The 27516-nt window shown below is 34.1% G+C and overlaps 1 protein-coding gene across 6 annotated transcripts in view; it reads left to right on the forward strand.

Moving 5' to 3' along the window:
* The window catches only part of LOC106640535 (serine/threonine-protein phosphatase 4 regulatory subunit 1), a 303355-nt gene that overhangs the window by 22899 nt on the left and 252940 nt on the right, over nucleotides 1-27516 (forward strand). For all 6 annotated transcript variants that reach the window (XM_089598290.1, XM_089598292.1, XM_014354607.2 and 3 more), the window contains one exon: nucleotides 13554-13743. In XM_089598290.1, coding sequence (XP_089454416.1) covers nucleotides 13554-13743 — 190 coding nt within the window. The remainder of the gene's footprint in view (nucleotides 1-13553; nucleotides 13744-27516) is intronic.

Here is a 27516-nt window from a genome sequence, read left to right on the forward strand (position 1 = left end):
ATTTTTTACGTATGAGAAAATCAGATCGAACATTATTTGAGAGACATCGATCGTTAAAAGCTCCGTAAGCCTTGCTTTCTTCGCAGCATACTACGCTCGACCAATCCGGTCTGTCAAAAAGATCTGACCACGCCACCCTCTACAGCGTAAGCAAAAAAAAATTCAAGAGAGAAAAATTAAAATCGCCTCGATGCATGCAAATTCGTGCGTAATCGTAGCGTGTGAACAGTAGAGCACCAAGAAGTAAAGTGTGCGATCTCTCCCCATGAGAAAATGACCTAGTGGAGAAGTGGAATAAAAAAAGATGGCCAGCATATTCGAGCGCATTCCTTTTCTCGGACAAAAAGGATTCTTGTCGGCGTCGTCATCATCAAAGTCGTCGTCACCGTCATTGCTTGTCACTCTGCGAAAACGAGGTAAGACACTGCGTATACTCATGCGCGCGTACGAGTTTTCTCTTTTCCTTCGTCATCACTTTCCTCGTCTTCCTTCCTTTTCCTCCACTACGATCCGGGACGTGCGTTCCATCCACGCCCTTCCGGATTTTCCCGCGCGAAAGGAGAAAAAGGTCGAGGTACCACAGCTGCTGGGGTACCAGAGGGAATATCTGAAATCCGTACTCTGATCCGTTGTCTTTGCCTGCAAGAAAATACCGTGTCCCCAAAGCTCGATATTTTTACCCCTACATATATGAGATAAAGATAATCTGCTGCTGACTTTTGCTTTTTTTTTTTTTTTTCTCCTTTTCAAGGACAATTTTTCTCCTCGAAACTTTTGGATTTCTTTTCGGCTGTATTTGTATTTTCAACTTTCTTTCACCTAATTGGACAAATATTTAGCTGCTCGCCTACTTGTATATTTATTTTTTCTTTCGATGCCTATACGCAATGTGTATAGGGCTCCATTCTAGCTAACACCGTGCGAATAGTAGTCTTTTCGCATAATTAATACGTAAAGTAATTAAAATAATCACTTGACGGTTACTGATCGTTAATGCACAAAAAAGATCCAAAACTTCACATCCACGCACACTGATTGTCAAAAAATATGTCATAGCCTCTGTGCACAAGATGACTCTTCTACATACGTAGAAATCAGCTACTTCTCCACGTTTGTTTACAGTGTAACTGTGTAACGTTTTGATAGATTGACATCCGTTTTGTCTAGCAGACGTTACACAATTCTTAGTACGAAGCAAGTGTGCCAAATATACTCACCCACTGGAGAAAATGCGTCAATTCGCACTATTGTATTAAATTTACTCTTAGAGCTTATATAACAAAATCAAAAGCATCTACAACTCGTAGATCTATATCATAATAAATTATCAACTTCGTGCACTTATCGTGTATAATATATACACGATAACACTACAGTGGCGTTGCAATGTCCTGCTTGCACAAAAAGGTATGACAGTCGTCGTCAAGACCATGAAACCACTGAAACCGGAAAATTAAATTATAGAAAGCGTCTTGGCAAGTGTAAGCTTGCTGTGATGATTCATGAGATTCTTTAGTCGACGCGACGTACTGATAGAAACTCGCCTTTTCGCCTCGTGCCACACCGTACCATTTTACGCTCACAATCTTGTTAAACTTTTGTAATTTTTGGCACGTGAACTCTTATCTCCAAGTACATGCTGTTGTGCACCTTGACCCTGGTGTTTGAACAGCTAACGAGTTTGATGAATATTGTCTATTAACACAATGATCACATAGCTAACCAAACTCTCTACCTCGCTCGCTACGTGTACTTGTACGTATATATGCGTGTATGCGCGTGTTTGAGTGTACATTATTTGTGTTTTTTACAATACTTATCATCGCTAACATCCTTAAATGTCTACACAGGTGTATTGTGATTATGAGAGTCAGAGATGTGCAATCAAGTACTTTTCATCAATTTGCGTTATTTTATGTTATGCAATCCAACGGGCATTGTTGACGTTTTGTACAACGCTGTCACCTGATCTTGAACTGGGCGATATTTAGTACAAATGTCAAGGCTAGGCAGCTGCGATTATCTCGATTGCATATACATGTTATTTTGATTTCATCAGCTTAAAAAAAATTTTTTCAAAACTTTTTGAATATCTTAAGACTCTCTTTTGAGGGCTCCTGAGTCATTATTTAGGGTAGTATTTTGAAATTGACGTCATTAAAAATATTTGTTCAATGGTTGAATACAAATTTCTTTGTATGCTTGTGTGGATATGATTATTTAGGAAAGTATCGATGGTTTTTTTTTTTACAACCGTTAAAATCCATTGATCAAGAGTTCTAACTTTAGCGTGCTAGCCTTCTAGACGAAGAAACTGGAGAGGGTGTGGGTTCAAACATCCCCTCGAAAAATATCGAGAATTTCCTCTTGAGCTTATTCGATAAGATAAGTACACAGGATACTGAAAAAATCTGTTATCTAATGTTTAAGGTGGATAGAGGAGTTTTCCGGATGATGTCTGAATCTTGAGGGACTTTCCTTTCAAGGAAAGCCAATACTTGGCCTAGCTATTGGTTCTAAATGATCGGTGCAGCGAGTTAGATAGTCAATGGAAGAGATCCTTTTATTAAATATGATAACAGCCGGGGTGTACTTAAAACGATCGCTGAGCTCTCTAAATAGTACTTAGTAGGATAGATGACTGAATAATTTAAGGAAAGAAAACTTTGCATTAGCGGCCCGTTCGATAGACTGACATATTTAGGGAAACAAGGAAATCAGTTAAAAAAAAAAAAAAAAAAAAAAAAAATGAATAAAAATAAGATGTTAAGTGTGGTGATATTATAATTAGGATACGTAAAAACTCTGAAATGAGCATTTGTGCAATTTAATACAAGACATTTACAAATTTTTTTTTCCTCCTTTCGGGCGGAAAGTGAGGGCTGAAAGTACTTTCAGTGCCTGTTTCACGGGCGGAAAGTGGAACCTTCCGCCCTAGGGCGGAAAGTACATTCCTGCCCTAGGGCGGAAAGTACATTCCCGCCCGCAAATAAGAAAAATTAGTAAATTTTGTAGTTGGTGCTGTACATTATCAATATGTTATATGCGACATCTATCAAATATCTTTCTTTATACATCTTCAAAACAAGACTTCATTATTTTATGAAATTCCATTATAAGTATATTTTGTATATAATTTCTTTAAAAAAAATATAATATTACAATAAGGGAGTATTATATCTAGGGCTTTAGTATTATATCTTTGATTGCCATTTTTTGATACTCATACTCTCATTCCACCAAGTTTTTTTTTTTTTTTTCGGGAGATCAGATTAATTTAATTTATTTTTTTTTGCTCGGGAAATAGTTGTAAATTTTTTTTAACCGAACGATCAGTTGATTTTTTGGACGAGGGGGGGGGGCTTCGCCCCCCCAACCCCCCACCGGGGGCTTTGCCCCCTGGTCCCCCACCAGGGGCTGCCGCCCCTGGACCCCGCACAACCTTTGATGCGAACTTTCGTTTATTAACAATTAACTCTTACTTATTTTAAAAAATTCCCTACCTTACCGACTACTTTTTTAGCCTTATTATTTTATAAAAATGAAATCATACTCAATTTTAAATAAGTGATGCAACATACGAGTTACCGTTCCTCTTCATGACATCTCAATCAATAAACATAGTTTTATATATACAACACAACTTATAAATAGGGAAGTTCACTAATATCTACACTGCAGTCAAGATATTCTAGCATACCAGCTTTAAGTTTTTGTTCGTACTCAACTATTCTAGTCAATACACTATTCGAAACACCTCCGTTATTTTTTAACTGAGGTTGCAATATCTTAGAATTCATTTAAATTTACCGCTGTGAATCAACTCATTCCATTATAAAAAACCGTTTCTTCCTACAGCGCCACTACTGCAGTACTAATCAAATTGCTCCGTTCTCTTGATACAGGCCGCGCGCGCATTCCTTTATTTATAAAATCTTAACTTGCACTGTTCTTGTTTTTCAACACTAATTTGATGTAATTATCAGTTATTTTCACAAAACTTATAAGTATTAGAATACTAAACATTATTTATCTCATCATTTATCTAGAAAAATAAGCTTTGTGTACATTAGATAGACGTTGAATAAATATTTTTCATTTTTAATCCTGTAGTAAAATTTCTATTGAAGTGATCATTAACCAGACAAAATACGTTCTCACTTTGCGCCCTTAAGGAGAAAAATAGGATACGCGACTCGGGCGGAGGCCTTCCCACCCTTGAGCGCACTTTCCGCCCTAGTGGCGTAATATACTATTAAAACTAAAAATAAGTACATGACAGTCGAGAGCGTGTTGGTTCAGTGGTAAGCAGGCTTGGTACTGATACAACACCGTTCTAGGGGTTGTGGGTTCAATTCCCAGTGAATGCAGATTTTTTCAAGTACTGTTTTCATCGGGAAAAGTTATCATGAAACTCCGGCTGTTTTTCCTAGAACTTTCCTCCCGAGTGATTCCAGAATTTTTCCTTGTCCCATAGATATTCAGGCCTAGGTGAATGCGGAACAAATTTAGGGCTATAGGTAAAAAAGTAGTGGATCCGATGCCAGTCGCTAGGCAGGGATCGCTAACCATACAGGTGAAGAGAGGCCCCATGAAACATTGAGCTTCTTCGGGGAAAGGCTACACAGTGGCGAGTGGACATGATGTACTATTGTTGCAATAGTGCCAACTTGACTGGCAAGTTGTTTCACTGGAGATATTCCCACTATGCGCTTGGTGATAGGTACGACATAAGTTAGGTGGTTGGTAAATGGGTGTGGCAATACATCTCCACGCGTAAGTGGTAAGTGGGTGCTCCCGGTGACTAGGTCAGTAGGCTGTCGCGGTAACCAGGTAAAAAAAAGTAAAAAATACATGGCAGTCATATTTATTGAAACGTGGTTGTATTTTTTTCAACTCCTTATTGCAAATCGTTGATCCCCCATGAAGTTTTTCATATTCCCACCTTGTTTAACCCATATTCTTTGCCCTTAAGCTCATGGAATTGGCTCCAAGTGTGCTCTCTCTCTCTCCATCTGTGTGTGTGTGCGTTTGCGTGCGTGCGCGCGCGTGTGTGTGTATTTTACAGCCCTCTCTAAAAAAATTGCTTTAAAACCCAGCTCCTTGCTGATTTGGCTGATCCGTATTGAAAAAATTCCTACCTTATTTCATAACAAATTATATCTAACATACCTACTACTACATCATAATTACGCCTCAGATCATACATGTGCGGAAAACCATGAACCGAAACTGAACAAAAATTCTACGAAATAATCTGCCCAGAAATTTTTGGTGTTAAGGATACTCTTTTTATTGAAAACAGCTCTGAAAAAAATTCGTGTGCAACTGTCGAGAATTGAACCTTTGAACTCTACAACCGTGTTGTCTCTGTAAATAGCACGCTATCTCTGACCCGAAATTGCTCTCTATTATTATGTTGGTAATTATATCGCTGTATTCGTAACATACGATGCTTCTTTTTCAGAATCTGATTCCTTCACTGCGTGAATTTATTTGTGTATTATTTATACAATTTATGTATTATATTTTTCTCTTTAACGGCCCTCCGAACCCTTGTACGCATTTTACACATTATTTACACAAACTCAAATGGTCTAGTGTTTGTTAAATTCAAAGTTATCTACAACTTGAAAAATGGTCTTTAAAAAATGTATAACTTTGCGATGACTTTCTTTTGATGCAAAAAACAAAAAAAAGTTTTCAGATTCATGATATCAGACAATTGGGCGTTGATTAAACAATTTATCGAAAAAGTCCACATATCGGTTTTCTCTTGTGCAAGGGCAATTCGCTGAGCGAAAATTTAGGTTCGATGTAGTACATGATGAAATCAGATGCAACAGCATGTTAAATATATGCTTGTATCATGCTGTCACGCACTAATTGAACGAACGAGATAATGACGACAAATATCGGAGCAGATTTACTTTTTCTTTTGGGTCTTTTCTATTTCCGTTTAACTAGAAGTAGATGATGTTGTTAATATATTAATTTAATCGTTGAACATTTAACATTCATTCCTTTAAATTCTGACGATGAACGTAAACGATTCATATTATTCAATTATACGTACACTTGTACGATTTCTCATACGTACACTTTCATAAAATTTGTACGGGTCATGTCTGCGTTTTACAATATATATATACATACACAAATTTTGCTTAAATCAATCCGATCAAAGATATAAAAGATAACGAAAAGTAAATATCTAATTTAGAAAAAGTGGATTTCCCTACTCAGGTGTACGTATTTTTTCACAAAACGAAAAAGGGCAGCCATGAAATCTCATTTCCAAAATCAATCAATTAAAACTTTCATTATGCTATGATACCCCTAACCCGCTCACTTATTCATCGTGCGTTCATATCCATATCGACGTTAATCCCGACAAACCAAACTGAGTTGAGCTGCATAAATCGAGGGCCTTCCCCGCTCGGGGACATCTGCGAGCATACCTCGACGTGATTATAGTCGTAACTCGATTAAGCTCGCCAGGCTCTCCCCCTACTACTCCCGGTTTTTTGCTCGTATATTTCTATAACGCATCAAATATCAGAACCCAGTGACCCTCTCTTTCTTTCTCTCACTCTGTATTTGAACAGGACTTATATAAGTCAATAACGTTTGTGTCACGTGTAGCAATGGCCCAAAGCGAGCCTTGAACTAGGTAATATTTTGTATTAATACGTATAATCAAGGAGACTCGGGTGTATCATTCAGAAGCGCGAAAAACGGGGAGTCCCTCTGGCCTGCGCAGATGTAACCTCTTCATCGCGCATCTCCTCTTGCACTCTACAAACTTGAAACTGTACGATTGTAATTACATTTTTTTTTAATTCCTGGCAAGACTTGATTTTTTTCGTCGAGCATCTTCCTTTTATACTAAGATTGAAAGAAAAAATTCGTGTGCATGAATAATGTGCTCAAATATAACAAACATTTTTTGGCACGGTTCTACATTTAAAACTTTTCTTCTGAATCTCCTTGTGGAGGTTCGATACATATCATCGACAATGGTGGAGAGCTCTAATTTAGTTTTTGATTTATTGTATGTGTCATAAAATACAAACGTGAGTTCTGTAGGCGATATCAGCTATGCAATTATTCGTCATGAGACGCGAGGGAGAGGTTTTAGTTCCAGTTATTGCTGCATGATGCTTTTTTACATTGTAGAATGGCGCTAAATTTTCGCGGTTTTCTTTTGGATACGTAGAATGGTAGAGGTTTTAGTTTCAACTTTAGCCACTTCATTTACTTTTGTAAGGACTCTTCGGCGCTAGTAGTTGCCTCTCATAACGAATTAAGATATTTCAAAATAAAAAATGAACAACTTGACACGGGCTGTTATGGAAAAATTGTTATTACCTACAAATAACATACCTTCGTAATGGTTTCAAAATAAAAAAAAGTATAATTCGATTCTACAAATACTGCGGAATTATAATCCTCTGATTTTTATTTTTATCCACACTAATTAAAGAGAAAATCATGATTTTTAAAATAAAAAAAAAAACTTTGGTTAGGTTTATAAGATTAATATATTTATACTATGAGGACCCTACAATCCGACAGATAGCGTACTGTAGCTAAGAGAAAATCACCTACAAGTATATATGTATACGACTAATATGTATAGATAGACTTGTTGGAGAGTATTAGTATTAAGTATAGGTTTATTGGCTTTGTAAGAGTACATATCGCCATACTTGTTGGAGATTTTCTCTTAGCTACAGTACGCCATCTGTCGGATCGTAGGGCCCTCATAGGAATGAACTGTACTATGTTCTGTCGGTAATGTCGTGAGCTTTCCACATTACTGACCCCGCTTTGCCACCCTGCTGAAAAATTGTGTCGAACCTCCTTAATACATGTGTTTTATAGAGTTCGACTAGTATGTGATAATTCTTATTTCTCTCCCTCTATCTCTTTCTCATTTTTTGTTTAATTTTATAACATGCTCATACACAACCTCTTGCTACCTTTTTTATGACATACAACTTTAAAGTTGCCACGAAAATTCTCTTGAAAAAACTTCGTTCTATGGCTTTTTTAAGGTCAGTCTGGAGAGAATTGAAGTTTCCTACCTATCGATTAGGTTGATGTAATTTTTTAGCCTAATAAAATTATTTATTAAATATCTAGCTATTTGATGAAAAAAAAGAGGAGTTGACGCACGTTCTTGACAGTTCTAAGAATAATTCAAGCCCAGACTTAGCAAGATTCATTGAAAATTGAAGAAGACAGACGTTGAATCAGATGTCAAAAGAACGACACATGATCCGATTTTTAGTCTTTCGTTTCCAAATCACAATTAATCTTACTAAAATCAGGCTTTATACATTCTTTAGAGCATCAAAAATGTGTGATAACTTCTTTTTTTCATAAATTGCATCAAATAAAGGTTATAATAAAATAATATCACTTCCTATTAATTTCTCCCATTAGTTTTCATTAGATTTATCAGCTTCCTACCCTACCGATCTTTGACTTACTACTTTTACTTGCTGTAATTAATTTTTTCTGCTTATTTTTACGCGAACAAAACGAAAAGGTACATTCTTTTAACATCATAGAACCATTCAATATTAATTTTAGTACAATCTACTGTAGTTTGAGAAAGGAAGGTGAAAAATCAGATCATGCATAGTTCGCTTGACATGTAATCTTTACGTCTTTCTCATCTTTTCAATGAATCTCGCTGAGTCTAGGCTTGAATTATTCTTAGAAATGTTAAGAATGTGTGTGAACTCCTATTTTTCTTAAAAAATTTCTGGGTATTTAATAAATAATGTTTTGAAGCTAAAAAATTAGATTGACCCTATTGATAAGGTAGGGAACTTCAATTTTCTTCGGACTGCCCTTAAAGAGATCAAATCAACAGTTAGTTCAAGAGAAATCTACTTGGCTGTCAAAATAATTTTTTCTGCTGAGGTCATTGTCATTTAAGTGATTTAAGCTCGTTGTTGGCTCAGTTGGTATGCTATGCTAACCGTTAATACAACACAGCTCAAGAGGTCGTGGGTTCGATTCCCGGTTGGAGCACTCAGATTTTTTCTGATAGTCTTTTCCGGTATCCAATTCACGACACCGACTTAAGATTAAGAAATAGTTTTAAGATATATATATATATATATATATATATATATATATATATATATGCGTGTGTGTGTGCTCGTGCTACATAGTTTACATATTGCAGACAAAATCTGACTGTAATAGTTGGCCTCCCTTTCCTTGTCTTTTTCTAAAGTGCTGAAGGCCCTAAGTAGTGGACCTTTGTGTGTTCGGACGTATGATACTGCAGTGTTAAAAAAAATGGTTAAAATTATACGATAAAATCTCTATTCTACATTCCTTTAGAAAATTTGAACTAAAATAATAATTCATCGAAAGCCACAGTTTTAAACAAACATTTATTGTACCCAGAAAAAACAGCGACATGAAGTTTTTTCTGTCATTGAGAAAAAAGGTGACGTCAGTGGTTAATAATATTAGGAATTATTTAAAGAGCTTCGATGGCTCAGTAGTAAGCGTGCTAGCCTCCTAGCTGGAGAAACTTAAAGGATTGTGAGTTCGAATCCCATCGAAAATTATCGAGACTTTTTGTTGAAATGAGTACCCAGGATGCCAAAACACCACTTATCTGATTTTTAAAACAAATAGTCGATTTTTCTAGTGATTTTTAGACCTCCAGGGGCTTCCTTTTTGACAGAAAGTCAACATCCGGACAGCTTATCAGATAAAGTCACTGTTGGTTATAAAAAGGTCGATACAGTGAATTAAATGGTTTGTTGGAAAATATCTTTCTATTAAACTTAATAATAGCTGGGGTGTGCTTGAGACAATCGCCCGAGTCGTCCGAGGAGAACTTTGCAAGGACCTGCATGAAAGACTCGCATACTAGGGGGAAAAAAGATAATCGTAGGAAAGAAGGGAACAAAAAAGGTTAAAGATTAGAGACATAAGATGCGTTAAAACGCTGCATTGGGTATACGTAGAATCTAAATACTATATAGAGTGATACAACGCTGGGTGATAAAGGAGTGTGATCATAAGCATAGAGACACGCAATTATAGGAGAAAGAGTAAAGGTATGCCTTAGTACGCGTGTGACCTTGAACCACCAAACGCTGCTTTTGCGTTAGCTTATGCGCATGCATGTGTTTTGTGTGTACGTTTACGAGGTTAGGAACGAAGCCCTGTAAAGGTAGAGGGGTCAGCGTAGCGGTCAGTATATAGTTCTGTTGCAGCACAAAGGTACTGCTGTTCAGTAGTATGTTCTTATTATCGTGCAACCTATTCATTAAGTGCAGATATTTGAAACAGTGTTATCTGCAGGAGAAAAGATGTCGTTCGCACTTTTAAGAATACGCAGCCACTTATAGATCATAACTTTTTATTATACATAATATTTATGATACATTTATATAATACAAAATATTTGTCATTTGACATTGTCAACAAAATATTTTTTAGTTTAAAGGTATAATTAACACTCATTGTGAAAAATACATTATTTTTAAACTACCATGACTGACGTTACTCCCACTACTATTATTGCTACTGCGACTAACACTACCACTATCACTGCTAATACTATTACTACCCGACGCGCAAAGGAGCAACAGCCTGCAGACAAGAGGTAAAGGACGAGGGTGCAAAGAGGAAGAGAGAGAAAGACGGAGCATGGTATAAAGCGAGATCAATACTCCCGCGTCTTGCGATCATTCATCTTGCCACGCCCCTCCTTGCTCTTCTCTGTCTTTCTCTCTCTTTTCGTCTTATTTTTTTTTAGCTCGTCCTTGTCTCTCTTTTTCTGTTTCTCATTTTCTTGGAGCTCCCTGAACACAGCTATAGTTTTTCCGCTACCTTATCTGTCACACTGCTCACGCTGCTGCAGTCTCTGAAACCGAGCTAAAACTGCTTCCATTTGCGTTTTAGTTATTGAATTCCGTTCTTTTCTTTTCTTTTGTTCTTGCTTGTTTTTGTATAAACTACTGCATTTGGTAGGATTCAACGCTCAATAATTGCTTTCTTAGTAGTACCTTGTAAAGTGCAACCATCAATAAATGTATAAAAGTCAAAAAAAATGGGAACATGTAACACTACGAACCCCAATATAACAAACAAAAACATTATCATCGATTGTATCTTCATTTGCGCATTGAATACACCAAGATGAAAGTCAGCAAAGGGAAATCGCCTTCCGACAGTATATTAGTGGTGTAGCTGCAATTTGACACGTATCGTGAAATTGGCTGCCTAAGGAGTGTATGCGTAACTCACATAGGGAACCTAAAGCCGTAAATCAGTTCTGGAGCACCTCGTCTCTCGCTCTCTCACCTACATCACAATCGCACGCGTGTATTGCACTTGACTCGTCGTCATCGTCATTGTTGCCGTTGTCGTTGTGGGTCTCTTCAAATGAGTTTCCTGAAGAGACTAAATATGACTTCAAACACACGCGTACTCCAATGCTAACATGTACATTTTGACAATCATTCATATGAATACAATATGCTATTACTTATACAGAACAGTATCTCTTAAAGGCTTTGTTGTAATAGTGACGGGGTAGCAGCTGCTGCAGATAATGCTGATTAAAAAATTGAGTTAAGGGATTAAAAGGATATTCGATTAAGGACGATAGTGAATAAAGAAAGAGTTTCGGGCGAAAGTGCTTAAAGAGTAGTCTTGAATAAAAGAAGTCTGTTTTGGACGGATGAGAGTGATAGTGGGTCCACCGTGGGGTCGAATGAGCCGAGTTCATGCTTTGTACATCCCAACTCTTGGATTTATCTCCTTTATTTGTAAAAGAACGATAGGATACACATACACAATTGATTTGTTCAGTTTATGATTGTGAATCAGTGATCTGTAAGATTTTGGAAATGCGCACTGAGAATTATTTACTTTTTTATCTATTAAATAATATCAAGTTTTTGAAAAGCGTGCGAATAACAAACATGCTTTTTGATGTAGATTCCATTAGGTATTCACACTGACTTCTAAATCTATACTTCAGCCTTTGTAATTCGCAATCATTAATGAGCAGCTAAGTATTTGTCTTGAGTGTTGTAAACTTGTCCAGTATTTCCGTTTTCCCAACTTAACCATCGAACAAAAAATTCTTTGTTTTATTGACGTTGTTTTAAATTTAAATAGCGTCAAAAAACAATCATACATGCTAATTCATGATGACTCTGTCGATAGCGTGCCTGCCTACAGATATTCATGGTTGTAGTTCAAATCCCACTCTGGACAGAAATTTTCATTTAAAAATAATGGTTTTTTTGGATGGGATTTGAGCTTTAAAAAACTTACCAATTTTATATCCCACCATTTCACCTATTGATATCTAACTAACGTATGGCTAAATACACTGTATGGTGTAAAAATAGCCATGTCTTGATACCCTTGATGAATTAAAAAAAAAAAACCTGAATTCAGAAGATATTAACGATCAGCATTGGCTTTTAGTTATTAGATTGTCGTTATTTCATAACATGATAATTTTAACAGAGTTTCTTAAAAAATTAGTTTATTGTGTAATTAAATCAGTGGATCGCGATGAAAAAATATACCCCGTAAAACTTGGTCTGTTTTCGGAAATGATTTGTTTGAGCACGACTGCTATGCTGGATCTTGAGCATCCTTGAAGAATAAAAATTCTTTAGAGTGGTCCGTCTGGTAAACGATATTAGCCAAGTTACGTCAGAAGCGCAACAAGAACGTGCTTTCTTTGAGCATGTGCTCACTTACACTCGAGCGTAACTTCTGAGAGCAACTTACGAGGTTCCACATCACCAGAATTTGCCAGGACGTACGTGCAGCTTTGTGAAAGTTATGCTTCACCTTCAAAGGCCATAGCTAATGGTGAAATACAATAAAATTTAAATGGGATACAAAGATTCTGATTCTGTTAAGTTTATTTTTTGATTATATTTTCAACGGTAATGCTTTTTTCAACGAATTATCATTGCGATGTTGCGAAAAACTGTGACGGCACCAACGTTGATCTATGTTGTAACACTACATTTAAAAATCTAAAATTTTAGTAATACTAAAAATTCTTTAATAAAATCTCAGCAAAGGATGTAGAAAATTTATTTAAGGATCTTTTTGAATCTGCAGCTTATGACATTATCCATACTTCTAGTCGAATCCATTTTCATCAATTCGTTGACAATAAACAACCAAGTGTTTTCTGCTTTCTAAGGTTGTTATAAATATTTTACGAATAATGACTTGCTGCATAATGAAAATGTTCACTGAAAATAATGTAGAAACCCTTCTATTGTATGTAACTAGATAATCTACTGCATAACTTGAAAATGACTTAAAATTACGTACATAAGGATGTTTGGCCGAAATTTTTTTTTTTTAATAGAGCACATCAATAAATATACATATGTCTAGCAAGAGCTTCGATGGCTTAGTGGTTAGCGTGCTAGCCTCTGATCGTGGGTTTGAATCCCGTTAAAAATTATCGAAATTTTTTTCTTGAGCATTTTTAATTTTTAACTTGTTAATTTTTTGCATTGCAGAAATGGAAGAAGAATATAACAAAGATGCGTACGATAAAAATTATGATGAAAACTATGGAAAAGATTACGAGAGTGTGTACGAGTCAGCAGATATTGTGGTCACAAATATGCAGAGGGATCCGAGATTGCTTGAGGACGATGGAGTAATCCGCCTTGAAGAGCATGTCACGTCGAACACCTCCTGTGAAAGGTAAAGAAGTTTTTTTTTTTTTTCATTTCATCAGCACTAAATTTTCTATTATTAATTTGCGATCGAAATATTTTGAAATTAAAAGTAATGTATAATATTATTACATATTTTGCATTCAACACAATGAAAGTAGACTTTCACTCAGGACTTAGGTGTAAGATTTATCAATGTTGAATCCAAAACTCCTAACGAAAAAAACATGAAGTATTCACAAATAACTGTAGTTAACGTAATTAATAAACGGGACAATTCGTAATTTTAGATGGATTTGTAAAAATGTAATCGTAAATTGTGTCACTTCTCAATTCCAAAAAATTCCAAAAACTACCTTTAGAATAAATATAGGTTAAAGAAAAAATTAAAAGTACCAAAGATAGGTTTATAGGGTTGTCAGAATTTACAAGTGATATTGATTTATAGTGACAAACTGATTCAAGAAACATTTCATTGTATTATGAAAAAGCAAAAAGTTACACAGTCGAATAGGAAGTGTTAATTAGAATACTAAGTTGGTAGATAGAATGTTATTGAAAAAATATTACAGATTATCTTTACCATCGTTAACGGTTAAAATATTCAAACTGAACTTATCATAATGATCGTGCACGATTTATTATTGTTGATACCCATTCAGAATAACAATATTGATCTAAGTAGGTCTCACAGATATTTTTTAAAGAAACAATTTCCTTGCCATTTACGATTGATTTGTGAAAAATTATCCAAAAACTTTAAAGTAATTCCTATAGAAAGTATCTTAGTGTATGTTCGATCCTCGCTATTTAAATCCCGTAAAACTGAATGCAAAAGAGTATAAATTTTCAATGTTCTCCCTACAACCTCGTTTATAGGTTCCTAACATAATATACCCGAGCTCAAAGCCATCAAAGTAAATTGGTTTGTCAGTTTACCCACATGCAAGCTCGTGGAAGTGCACACACATCTGAACAAGTCAAAGTTACCATCGTACATGATCGAGCCGTGCAATATATCCTGGCGGTCATTGCACTAGTACCAGCAGCAGACACCGCAAAGAGGGGTCCACAATAACATTAATACTACTGCCACTGCTACTGCTACTTCTACAACTACTACTACGACTACTACCACTACTACTACTACTACTACTACTACTACTACTACTACTACTACTACTACTACTACTACTACTACTACTACTACTACTACTACTACTACTACTATAACTACTACTACTACTACTATAACTACTACTAATACTACTATAACTACTACTACTACTACTACTACTACTACTACTACTACTACTACTACTACTACTACTACTACTACTACTACTACTACTACTACTACTACTACTACTACTACTACTACTACTACTACTACTAATACTACTACCACTACTACTACTACCACTACTACTACTACTACTATTACTACCTGCTGCCGCTGCTGCTTCTAATAATATTAATAATAATAATACTAATAATAACAATAATAATAACAAATAATATAAATATTGCTAACGCTAAAACTATACGGTCAATTATGAGCCGTATTTTTTATAATTAGGCGAATTATTTTCTACTGGACTAACATGAAAATATCTACACAAACAATAAGTGAAGTATCTATTTCACCATTTCCGAGGTCGGTCTTTACATGTTCACGAGTTAAAGACTCGGCCTTTACTTCTCGTTAGCACAGCTGTAAAATAAAAAAAATTTTTTTTAAATACTTACGAAAAAATTTATTAAAAAATATTATTTCTGTAGTTAATTGAACAAAAATTTTTTATACTTTTATGTTCAACAAGATTACAACCCTAGATGTATTTTAAGTTTCAAACGTTGGAATCTAACGAAAATACGAAATTATTTTATTTGGTTTAATAACTAAAATAACTAGCAAAAATACAAAGTGAAAAAATATAATATGGTAATTAATGATAAAAACTGCCAAAAAAAAGTTTGAAAGTACAAAAAACGGTATATATAACATATAACACGTTAAACTGAAGGTACAAGAGAAAATTTTGAAATACATCTACCTATTCGTTTGTGATATTGAAATAACAATATTTTAATCATTAGCTGGGTACTCCAGTACAACTCAACTGAAGTTATAAGTACCTACAAACTTAACCTCAATTATTCGCAAGGAATTTTACATCTAATATTAATATGAATGCCTGAAATTATAACCTCTATTAGTTATGGATACATAGATTCCCACAAAATTAAAAAAATAGCACTTTTTTAGCGATAGTTTTCCATTCGCTGGTGCTAAAATTACAAAAAAAAATTATTATACTTTTCGAACACTAACACAACTAAGTTGTAGTATGAATTCCCGCAATCATAACCTCTATTGGTTATGGACCCTTACATTCCGAAAAAATAGAAAAAATAGCACTTTTACGGCAATAGTTTTCCATTTGTTGATGCTAAAATTACAAAAAAAAAAATTTTATAATACTTTTTGAACACTTATGCAACTAAACTGTGAGTATGAATGCCTGCAATCGTAACTTTAATTTGGTAATAGGCATTGTAGGCCTTAAAAATGTTCCGAATCCGAAATTTTTACGAATAACAAGGCATTAGCAAGTATTTATAATGTTAAATGACATACGTTTTTGAGTTACGGTATAGTTACATTTTCAGAATAAGTTTCGACTTCCGCAAACCTAACCTCACCTCGTTGCACATGATAAAAATACCAAAATGTGCAAAAATTTGATTATCGTAGTCTATACTCCTTTATTATCAGAATGTAAAAATACAAAATAAATATTTTTATAGTAGTTGTACACTAGCACAACTTACCTTAATGTATTAGCACCCCCAGTTATAACATGAAACTACAGCTAGCCGCTGAACTGAATGGAAGGTTCTGCAATAAAATGTATGTAATAAAGGTCTTAATAATATCCGTGTAATATACACAATTTGCAAATATTCAAATGGATGTAATAATTTAAGATTACAAATTATTTTACATGAAAACTTTAAGCTGTTTATTTGACTCTAAGTTCAAATTACTAATGACTGTACATACATAGGTAAATTGTTATTTACTTCACATAGTAATTACAAAGGAAAAAATAACACTTGTTGACATTGTTTTAAGGATTTTTAATTTATATACCCATTTAGCGATTGTCGACATCCAGCCATTGGTGAATAAGGTTGGCCAATCGATGGAGATGGTAGTACCATAATATTTGGCCGAGTTGTGGACAAGCGCTTGGTACAGTATTTTAATTCATTGATTAATTTATGGTCTGCGACAGCTGATTCATTTGCTGAAATATTTATTGATTATTGTATCACTCTGATTCCAAACTACATATAAAATACATTTAGACACTACATATTTTTTTAATTTACCTGCTTCATGCTCTGTAAAGCTTGCTCTACTTGCTCTAATTGCTCAGTTCTCTCAGTACCTCGGAACATGTTGAATCGACTGCGTTGACGTCCACGAAATCGCCCAAAACTCTGTTGCCCCATGCTTGTTGATCTCACAAGTTCCAATTCTCGACGTAAGCCATCATTATCTTTTCCAAATTTTTAATCTTATGTACTTTGTATTGGCGAATTGGAAGGAAAACTTCAAATGCAGCTAATAAATACAATTTTAGGCGTCAAGAAATTGACGCAGAACATTTATCGAGATTGAAACAGCAGCGTCAAAATTGATAAATAAAGAATCCATTGCATGAAAGATCAGCTTTTCATTGTATCCTTACAGTAATCTCTTAAATTTTTCAGATTTTTAAATAGGTAGAATATGTATTTGTATTTTTGTAACGATGAAAAATGTAAGCTTCAGGACTTTGTTGCTCTGGTAATAACGGTGTGAGATAAGAGACAATTATTTTAATCATATATTTTTTGTGAGTTTTAAATCTTTACAGCTTAAAAAAAAAGCCCTTTTCGTAGATTATACGGAAGAAACTGCAAACCAACGGCCCTTAAAGGCCATTGATTATTTTATGGCGTAAGGAACGCATGGTACTTTTTAGCATAATTATATTTTTTTCACTTTTAACCAAATGAACTGTATGGATTCCGAACAAATATATTTTTAATAAGAAGATTTTTGTTCTGAGAAATGTCAGGAACAGATGTAAAGTTTTTAACAGAAAAAGTTTCACATTACAAGTCAACACACTACGGTGTTCCATTTAGTGAGTCTCAGGCGAAGCCGAGACGGAGGGGCTGCTAGTGTTATATATTCGGTTTTTTGTACGTTGAAACTTTTTTTTTGGTAGTTTTCATTATTAACTACCATATTATGTGTTCGTATAGTGTATTTTTGTTAGTTAGTTTAGTTATTAAACCAAATAATATAATTTCAGATTTTCGTAGGATTCCAACGTTTGAAATCAGATACATAACCCTGGTGGCACATCGTAAATTTTGAGAAGCAGGCCCGTGCACTTCTTACGCAATTTTGTAAGAAGTGCGTAAAAAGTACACGGATCTGCTTCTCAAATCTTACGTTGTGCTACTAGAAAGTTATGTCTAACAAATTTTAGCTAATAAGGTAATTTTTATATTCTAATCGCTCGTTTTAAATATATTTTTTCTAGATTTTTCGTTAGTTTCTGAATTTTCACAGTATCTGTGTCGGAAAAACAGTTTGGATGTCGGATTTTTTGGCCTCTGAAATATTTTTTTCCGCCCTCGGGTGGTTTTGGGAGGCTGGTACTTCCTCGGGCAAAAAATCAGTTTTCCGATACTCGTTCGAAAAGTCTCCTTTACGAACCTCGTTACGGACCTCGCCTTCGGCTCGGGCCGCAAACCTCTCGGTTCGCAAACAAAGACTTTTCAACCTCGTAGGAAAACTACTATTTCCACACTCCTGAAAATATTTTTACAAAAATTTCTAAAAAGTTAACGAAATATCATGCGTTATCTGAATTGTAATAAAATTAGGTTTATTTACATAGTTTTTAAAAAATAAAAATGATATCTTTTTTTGAAGAACTATTATTTTATTCATTTCGCACGGATTGAGAACAATCTATTTGAATAATACAATAAAATAACAAGAGTAAACCATAAATGAACCGTCAGGATAAAAAAAATGTAATTGTATCGTCTAAAATTTGAAAGACATAATACAATTTGTTGTCTTGTTTATCATAGAAGTACAAAAATTTATCTAAAATTAACCGCAGAAGTAGTATTTTTTAATAATTTTTTTATAAAAGTTGATTGATGAGTGTATATGTGCGTTAACTTTTTAATTTTTGTCACATTTCGCATGATTTACCAACAACTATGTAAACTTCCTTAGCTACTTTGTTAGCTACCTAAAACACTGGCAAAAACTCCATTTATTCACTGTAATATCGGTAAATAATATTAAATACAGGAAAAATAAGGTGCGCATCCAAACAGGGCAAAGGCCTAGTGCTTGCCCTGGTGATGCGCGCTGCCAGGTACAACGAACTCTACTGTAAAATTCACACCATTCCATTAGACTGCGTTAAAACGGAGCAGTGTGGCGCATGTGGCACACGTTTAATCATATAGAAGGTTGTCATTTCAGCGCACGTCTTTCAACTTCAGGCAGAGATGAGTAGAGAGATTGCTAACGCCAATGCTACGGCGTGAGACAACTTTTTTCCACTGATCGGGGCGACCCGCCGCGGCCAGCCGTCGAACCAAGGCGCACATTTTTCGAGAGTGCGAGACTCGTATCGAAGAGCGTGCGCCTACAAGAAGAGAAGTGGATTCGCGTGGAAATGAGCATATAGGCGCACATTTTGGCGACACGTAGAAGGGGTATACCGAATGTGTGCCTACGAGGAGAGGAGTGGAAATGTTGACTATAGCTATATATCTGAACGCACAGCCAAAGCAAGCGACGACACGAGTTTTTCTCTTTTGACTGCAACCGAGTATGTGCTATATATATTTAACTGACTCTTACTCTCTCGCTCTTGCTTGAATGATATCTATCAATCTTACATTCGATTAAATCGTGAAACTAAATGCTCATATAATTATATGCACAGAATTTGATATCAAAACATTTTTTTTTTTCCGTACGTTAATACTTAATTTGAAATCTAGTATTATTTTGAAAAAATGATCAGCTTAATTTTTTTAAAGATAACAGTTCAGCTATAACCACTGGTTAATTGTTTTTTCCTCATCATAATTGTTATGAACTGTAGGACAAGCCCCGGAGGTTATCGATGAACATATGCGACTTTAAGATCTTGAACCCTCGAAGTCTCGATAGCTAAGGTAGTAAGGGCTTATGCCACTGCTGTTCTCGTTTTGCTATCTGAGGATCGATTCCAACTGTCGGCAAATTTTTTTTTTTAACATGATTCATCATTCTAGTTTATTTTCTTTTTATTTATGTTTTATTTATGTTTTATAAATAATATTAACAAACCCTTTTTTCCCTATACATCGAAATACATTTTTTTAATACTAATTGTATTAAATAATTTCATAAGCTGATACTTATCGTTAGCATGGCCATTTCGGAATTTCATAATAATAAAATAATTTCTTAGGATATGAGTATAATTCTTACATTTAAAACTCCAAGAAATTATTAACATCCAAAGTAAGAGACAAAAAATCCTTATACATAATTTTCATTGATTTTAATTTTTTTTTTTTTAAGAAATGATTAAGCTGTTCTGATTGCTATTTTTATCTATCTATACAATAATCAATATCAAAACTTAATACCTTTGAAAATTATGCAACAAAAATCTGAACAGTAATGAAAAACAGATCTTATATATCAAGTTAACTGTTACGTTACTTAAAATTTTTACCTGGTAGTTACAACCACTCACTTACATTATGAATTTCAAAAAAGTAAAAGTTTAACCTTGAACATAATTTTCGATAATTGATAAGAATTTATATGAAATTCCGAAATGGCCATGCTAACGATAAGTATCAGCTTATGAAATTATTTAATACAATTAGTATTAAAAAAATGTATTTCGATGTATAGGGAAAAAAGGGTTTGTTAATATTATTTATAAAACATAAATAAAACATAAATAAAAAGAAAATAAACTAGAATGATGAATCATGTTAAAAAAAAAAATTTGCCGACAGTTGGAATCGATCCTCAGATAGCAAAACGAGAACAGCAGTGGCATAAGCCCTTACTACCTTAGCTATCGAGACTTCGAGGGTTCAAGATCTTAAAGTCGCATATGTTCATCGATAACCTCCGGGGCTTGTCCTACAGTTCATAACAATTATGATGAGGAAAAAACAATTAACCAGTGGTTATAGCTGAACTGTTATCTTTAAAAAAATTAAGCTGATCATTTTTTCAAAATAATACTAGATTTCAAATTAAGTATTAACGTACGGAAAAAAAAAAATGTTTTGATATCAAATTCTGTGCATATAATTATATGAGCATTTAGTTTCACGATTTAATCGAATGTAAGATTGATAGATATCATTCAAGCAAGAGCGAGAGAGTAAGAGTCAGTTAAATATATATAGCACATACTCGGTTGCAGTCAAAAGAGAAAAACTCGTGTCGTCGCTTGCTTTGGCTGTGCGTTCAGATATATAGCTATAGTCAACATTTCCACTCCTCTCCTCGTAGGCACACATTCGGTATACCCCTTCTACGTGTCGCCAAAATGTGCGCCTATATGCTCATTTCCACGCGAATCCACTTCTCTTCTTGTAGGCGCACGCTCTTCGATACGAGTCTCGCACTCTCGAAAAATGTGCGCCTTGGTTCGACGGCTGGCCGCGGCGGGTCGCCCCGATCAGTGGAAAAAAGTTGTCTCACGCCGTAGCATTGGCGTTAGCAATCTCTCTACTCATCTCTGCTTCAGGTGAGACGCAATGTACTAAGTATTGAGGAATACGTTAGTAATTTTAAATTTCCATTACCTCTATGTCAGTATCAGTAAACGTTTACTCCCCATTAGCAGCTACAACAATTACTTATGCCTCGGCAGCCAATGTATTTTTGTGAAATGCAGTAGAAACTATTTCTGCATCCGTACTTTCCGGCAACTCAATATCTTGAAGTTTTGGAAGCTCCTGCAAGCTCTGCAGCCTCAGTACCTGTAATTCGAGCCAGCGATTTGTACTACAATTCGTCTGCTTATGATAACGCCAGATAATACAAGATTTAATTTTTATCTTTCAAATTTCTGCAAAGTAAATAGCATTGACATGAAACTTTAATCATAAACAATCATTGAAGGACGTTCAAACGTAGAATCCAAACATATAAGGACATTCTCTTAATGTATTAGTGTTAAAAACATATTGATATATTGTGGAATGAAAACAGTTACAAATTATGTTGAAAAAACAAAAATGTTAAATCATCCGTGTCAAAAAAATAATAATGTCGATGAATATAATTTGAAAATCAATATAAAAGTGAATTTTGGCTTACTTTCCAAACATTGAGACTCTAGAATATATATATAAAAAAATATATATTACTGAGGTGTGGCTTTGAAAAAAAATTCGACTCATTGTTGCCCCTCGAAAAGTGAATTTCATCAGATAGAGTCTTAATCCACTCAACCATACACGCAGGCGTGCGTATCATATTTATCAAATTACCGATGAGCATCATCATCATAGAGAGTTTGATAGTTTTATTGGATAGCAAACTCGCAAATGATCACTCTTTTATTCGTGATTGTTTTAAGTACGAACATAGGCAAAATATGTCGATCGTTCCCTCGTCCTCCCGTGGAATGAAGACTGCACGTCGAACTGCACGTATAGGAAACGTGAACTGTGGAGAGTGTCATTAGGTTAGCAGGCTTTTCCGATTCACAATAGACTCCACCTCATCCAGCTTTCTCTCTAATAATTACCGCCCGAGGGGCTGTCCACGGGATTCAAAAGATTTGAATCTTTATTTGAATCTCTGTTGAATCTTGTATCATTTTTGAATCTCTAATAAAATTAATGTGAAATTGACCTACGATATATAATAAAATGGTATAATTGTATTAGAAACTTTTCAAGATATTGATGTTTAAACATCGTTTTGATAATAATTGGATCCCACATCATATATATTATACAAGTTTGTTTTGTATGCCTTTGTAATAGGCACCATTACTTATTTAAAATAACACATGGTTGGTTATATCGGAGTACTTTCATCTCAATTATTAATGTACACACGTTTGTTATTGTTATTACTGTGATGAATAATATTGATAAATATAGTTCAATTAGAACGTATATCACATGACACAAACATCGACAGGTGTAAAAATACTAATTAAGATAGCTCCCTTGCGAAATCCTACGGAATGAAGTATGTTTCATTCAATAGATTTTAATCCACTGAATCCAATGGTGTCCTTGTTTATACCACAAGTGGAGCCAAATCTCGAGATATTTTAGCTTAAAGTTGAATATTTTAACACGAGCTCAAATGGCAGAGCATAAAAATATCAGCTTTACAGGCATTTCCCAACACACAATAAAAAATCTGAGCAGACAAATTATGATGTACTTGTAGAAAAATCCCTGTTCTTCTCAATCCTGTCATGTAAAATGCTGGTAATGAGGCATTTTTCAAAGATATTTGCCAAGGAAGATGTAAAAATCAGCTTCATGGTTATAAATGACTGTAGCAGAATACGAACACTGATGTACGTATATACGTATATATACACAAGTGAAACTCACCTACTTGACTAGAGCAGTAGACAAGGGAGCTACCTTAATAAAGAAACCATATTTACCTTGATTTTTACATCAATTCAGTTCCCTTCATTTCATGAAATGATCAAATAATTCTTGTTTTCAATAAAACTGAACATTCATATGAATCTAATCACGGCTCATCGAAATAATCTTTTTTTCTCAGCGTGTTATACACATACATTTACCAGCATTTTTCTACAAGATTTTTCTAGTCTAAAAAAAATGCAAACATTTACATTTAAACAACGGCTGTCTTTAAAAAAAATTCATTGGCGATTTAAAAAAGATTCAAAAGGTATTCAAATGAAATTCAATTGCGATTCAACCACCATTCAATGGAGATTTGAATCTTGAATCTATCAGACTACAGATAAAGGCCCCATTCACTCGAACTGTTACTCGAATGGTACTAAAGATTCAGGCATTACTAGTAATTTTATTAAATATCCAAGTTAAATTACAACTAAGCAACGTTGATAGTAGGCAATATGCTTTTTTTCGATGAAACTTCTCATTTGTAACTGTTAATGTGACATTTTTATTTGGCGTGATCAATAAATGTCAATGAATTTAAAAATAGACTTTCATATCAAATCAGCCAAATGAAGTTTTTTTTACTACTGCATTCCAATGCATATACCGACGTGAGCGGTAAAATATTTTGAATCTAAAAATTGAGGTTCAGAGATTTACGTTTAAACAACGGCTGTCTTTGAAAAAGTTTCATTGGCGATTTAAAAAAGATTCAAAAGGTATTCAAATGCAATTCAATTGCGATTCAACCATCATTTAATGGTAATTTGAATCTTGAATCTATCAGACTACATATACAGGCCCCATTCACTCGAACTGTTACTCGAAGCCGTACTAAAGATTCAGGCATTACGAGTAATTTTATTAAATATCCAAGTTAAATTACAACTAAACAACATCGATAGTAGGCAATATGCTTTTTTTCGATGAAACTTCTCATTTATAACTGTTAATGTGTCATTTTTATTTGGCGTGATCAATAAATGTCAATGAATTTAAAAATAGACTTTCATATCAAATCAGCCAAATAAAGTTTTTTTTACTACTGCATTCCAATGCATATACCGATGTGAGCGGTAAAATATTTTGAATCTAAAAATTGAGGTTCAGAGATTTACGTTTAAACAACGGCTGTCTTTGAAAAAGTTTCATTGGCGATTTAAAAAAGATTCAAAAGGTATTCAAATGCAATTCAATTGCGATTTAACCATCATTTAATGGTAATTTGAATCTTGAATCTATCAGACTACAGATAAAGGCCCCATTCACTCGAACTGTTACTCGAATGGTACTAAAGATTCAGGCATTACTAGTAATTTTATTAAATATCCAAGTTAAATTACAACTAAGCAACGTTGATAGTAGGCAATATGCTTTTTTTCGATGAAACTTCTCATTTGTAACTGTTAATGTGACATTTTTATTTGGCGTGATCAATAAATGTCAATGAATTTAAAAATAGACTTTCATATCAAATCAGCCAAATGAAGTTTTTTTTACTACTGCATTCCAATGCATATACCGACGTGAGCGGTAAAATATTTTGAATCTAAAAATTGAGGTTCAGAGATTTACGTTTAAACAACGGCTGTCTTTGAAAAAGTTTCATTGGCGATTTAAAAAAGATTCAAAAGGTATTCAAATGCAATTCAATTGCGATTCAACCATCATTTAATGGTAATTTGAATCTTGAATCTATCAGACTACATATAAAGGCCCCATTCACTCGAACTGTTACTCGAAGCCGTACTAAAGATTCAGGCATTACGAGTAATTTTATTAAATATCCAAGTTAAATTACAACTAAACAACATCGATAGTAGGCAATATGCTTTTTTTCGATGAAACTTCTCATTTATAACTGTTAATGTGTCATTTTTATTTGGCGTGATCAATAAATGTCAATGAATTTAAAAATAGACTTTCATATCAAATCAGCCAAATAAAGTTTTTTTTACTACTGCATTCCAATGCATATACCGATGTGAGCGGTAAAATATTTTGAATCTAAAAATTGAGGTTCAGAGATTTACGTTTAAACAACGGCTGTCTTTGAAAAAGTTTCATTGGCGATTTAAAAAAGATTCAAAAGGTATTCAAATGCAATTCAATTGCGATTTAACCATCATTTAATGGTAATTTGAATCTTGAATCTATCAGACTACAGATAAAGGCCCCATTCACTCGAACTGTTACTCGAATGGTACTAAAGATTCAGGCATTACTAGTAATTTTTTTAAATATCCAAGTTAAATTACAACTAAGCAACATTGACAGTAGGCAATATGCTTTTTTTCGATGAAACTTCTCATTTATAACTGTTAATGTGTCATTTTTATTTGGCGTGATCAGTAAATGTCAATGAATTTAAAAATAGACTTTCATATCAAACCGGCCAAATAAAGTTTTTTTTACTACTGCATTCCAATGCACATACCGACGTGAGCGGTAAAATATTTTGAATCTAAAAATTGAGGTTCAGAGATTTACGTTTAAACAACGGCTGTCTTTGAAAAAGTTTCATTGGCGATTTAAAAAAGATTCAAAAGGTATTCAAATGCAATTCAATTGCGATTCAACCATCATTTAATGGTAATTTGAATCTTGAATCTATCAGACTACAGATAAAGGCCCCATTCACTCGAACTGTTACTCGAATGGTACTAAAGATTCAGGCATTACTAGTAATTTTTTTAAATATCCAAGTTAAATTACAACTAAGCAACATTGACAGTAGGCAATATGCTTTTTTTCGATGAAACTTCTCATTTATAACTGTTAATGTGTCATTTTTATTTGGCGTGATCAATAAATGTCAATGAATTTAAAAATAGACTTTCATATCAAATCGGCCAAATAAAGTTTTTTTTACTACTGCATTCCAATGCATATACCGACGTGAGCGGTAAAATATTTTGAATCTAAAAATTGAGGTTCAGAGATTCACGTTTAAACAACGGCTGTCTTTGAAAAAGTTTCATTGGCGATTTAAAAAAGATTCAAAAGGTATTCAAATGCAATTCAATTGCGATTCAACCATCATTTAATGGTAATTTGAATCTTGAATCTATCAGACTACAGATAAAGGCCCCATTCACTCGAACTGTTACTCGAATGGTACTAAAGATTCAGGCATTACTAGTAATTTTTTTAAATATCCAAGTTAAATTACAACTAAGCAACATTGACAGTAGGCAATATGCTTTTTTTCGATGAAACTTCTCATTTATAACTGTTAATGTGTCATTTTTATTTGGCGTGATCAATAAATGTCAATGAATTTAAAAATAGACTTTCATATCAAACCGGCCAAATAAAGTTTTTTTTACTACTGCATTCCAATGCATATACCGATGTGAGCGGTAAAATATTTTGAATCTAAAAATTGAGGTTCAGAGATTTACGTTTAAACAACGGCTGTCTTTGAAAAAGTTTCATTGGCGATTTAAAAAAGATTCAAAAGGTATTCAAATGCAATTCAATTGCGATTCAACCCTCATTTAATGGTAATTTGAATCTTGAATCTATCAGACTACAGATAAAGACCCCATTCACTCGAACTGTTACTCGAAGCCGTACTAAAGATTCAGGCATTACGAGTAATTTTATTAAATATCCAAGTTAAATTACAACTAAGCAACATTGATAGTAGGTGAATAGATAGCATTGGTGAATAGAATACCAACTATTTTTTACTGGATTTATTAAAAAATAATTTCTTGGGCGAATAAGCACGTGCGATTATTGGAACCCAACAAGTTTTCAGTAGATTTGTCAGTAATATCTGCCTTTAGGCGAGTAAGCATCAGTCATGAGAAACCCAACAGATTTTGGGTGATTTTATTAATAAAATAATCTTTTTGACGAGTAACCATCGGCGATTAGAATCCTCAGAGATTTTTTGTGGATTTATCAATAGAATAATGTCTTAGGCAAGTAAGCATCGGTGAATAGAAACTCAACAATTTATTAGTGGATTTATTATTACAATAATTTTTTAAGCGAGTAAGCATCGGTGATACGAAACCCAACAGTTTTTGATAAAATAATC

The sequence above is a fragment of the Copidosoma floridanum genome, unplaced genomic scaffold (assembly GCF_036245765.1).
Source record: "Copidosoma floridanum isolate Cflo_tuat_1 unplaced genomic scaffold, Cflo_Japanese_pri ptg000006l, whole genome shotgun sequence".
Classification (NCBI taxonomy): domain Eukaryota; kingdom Metazoa; phylum Arthropoda; class Insecta; order Hymenoptera; family Encyrtidae; genus Copidosoma; species Copidosoma floridanum.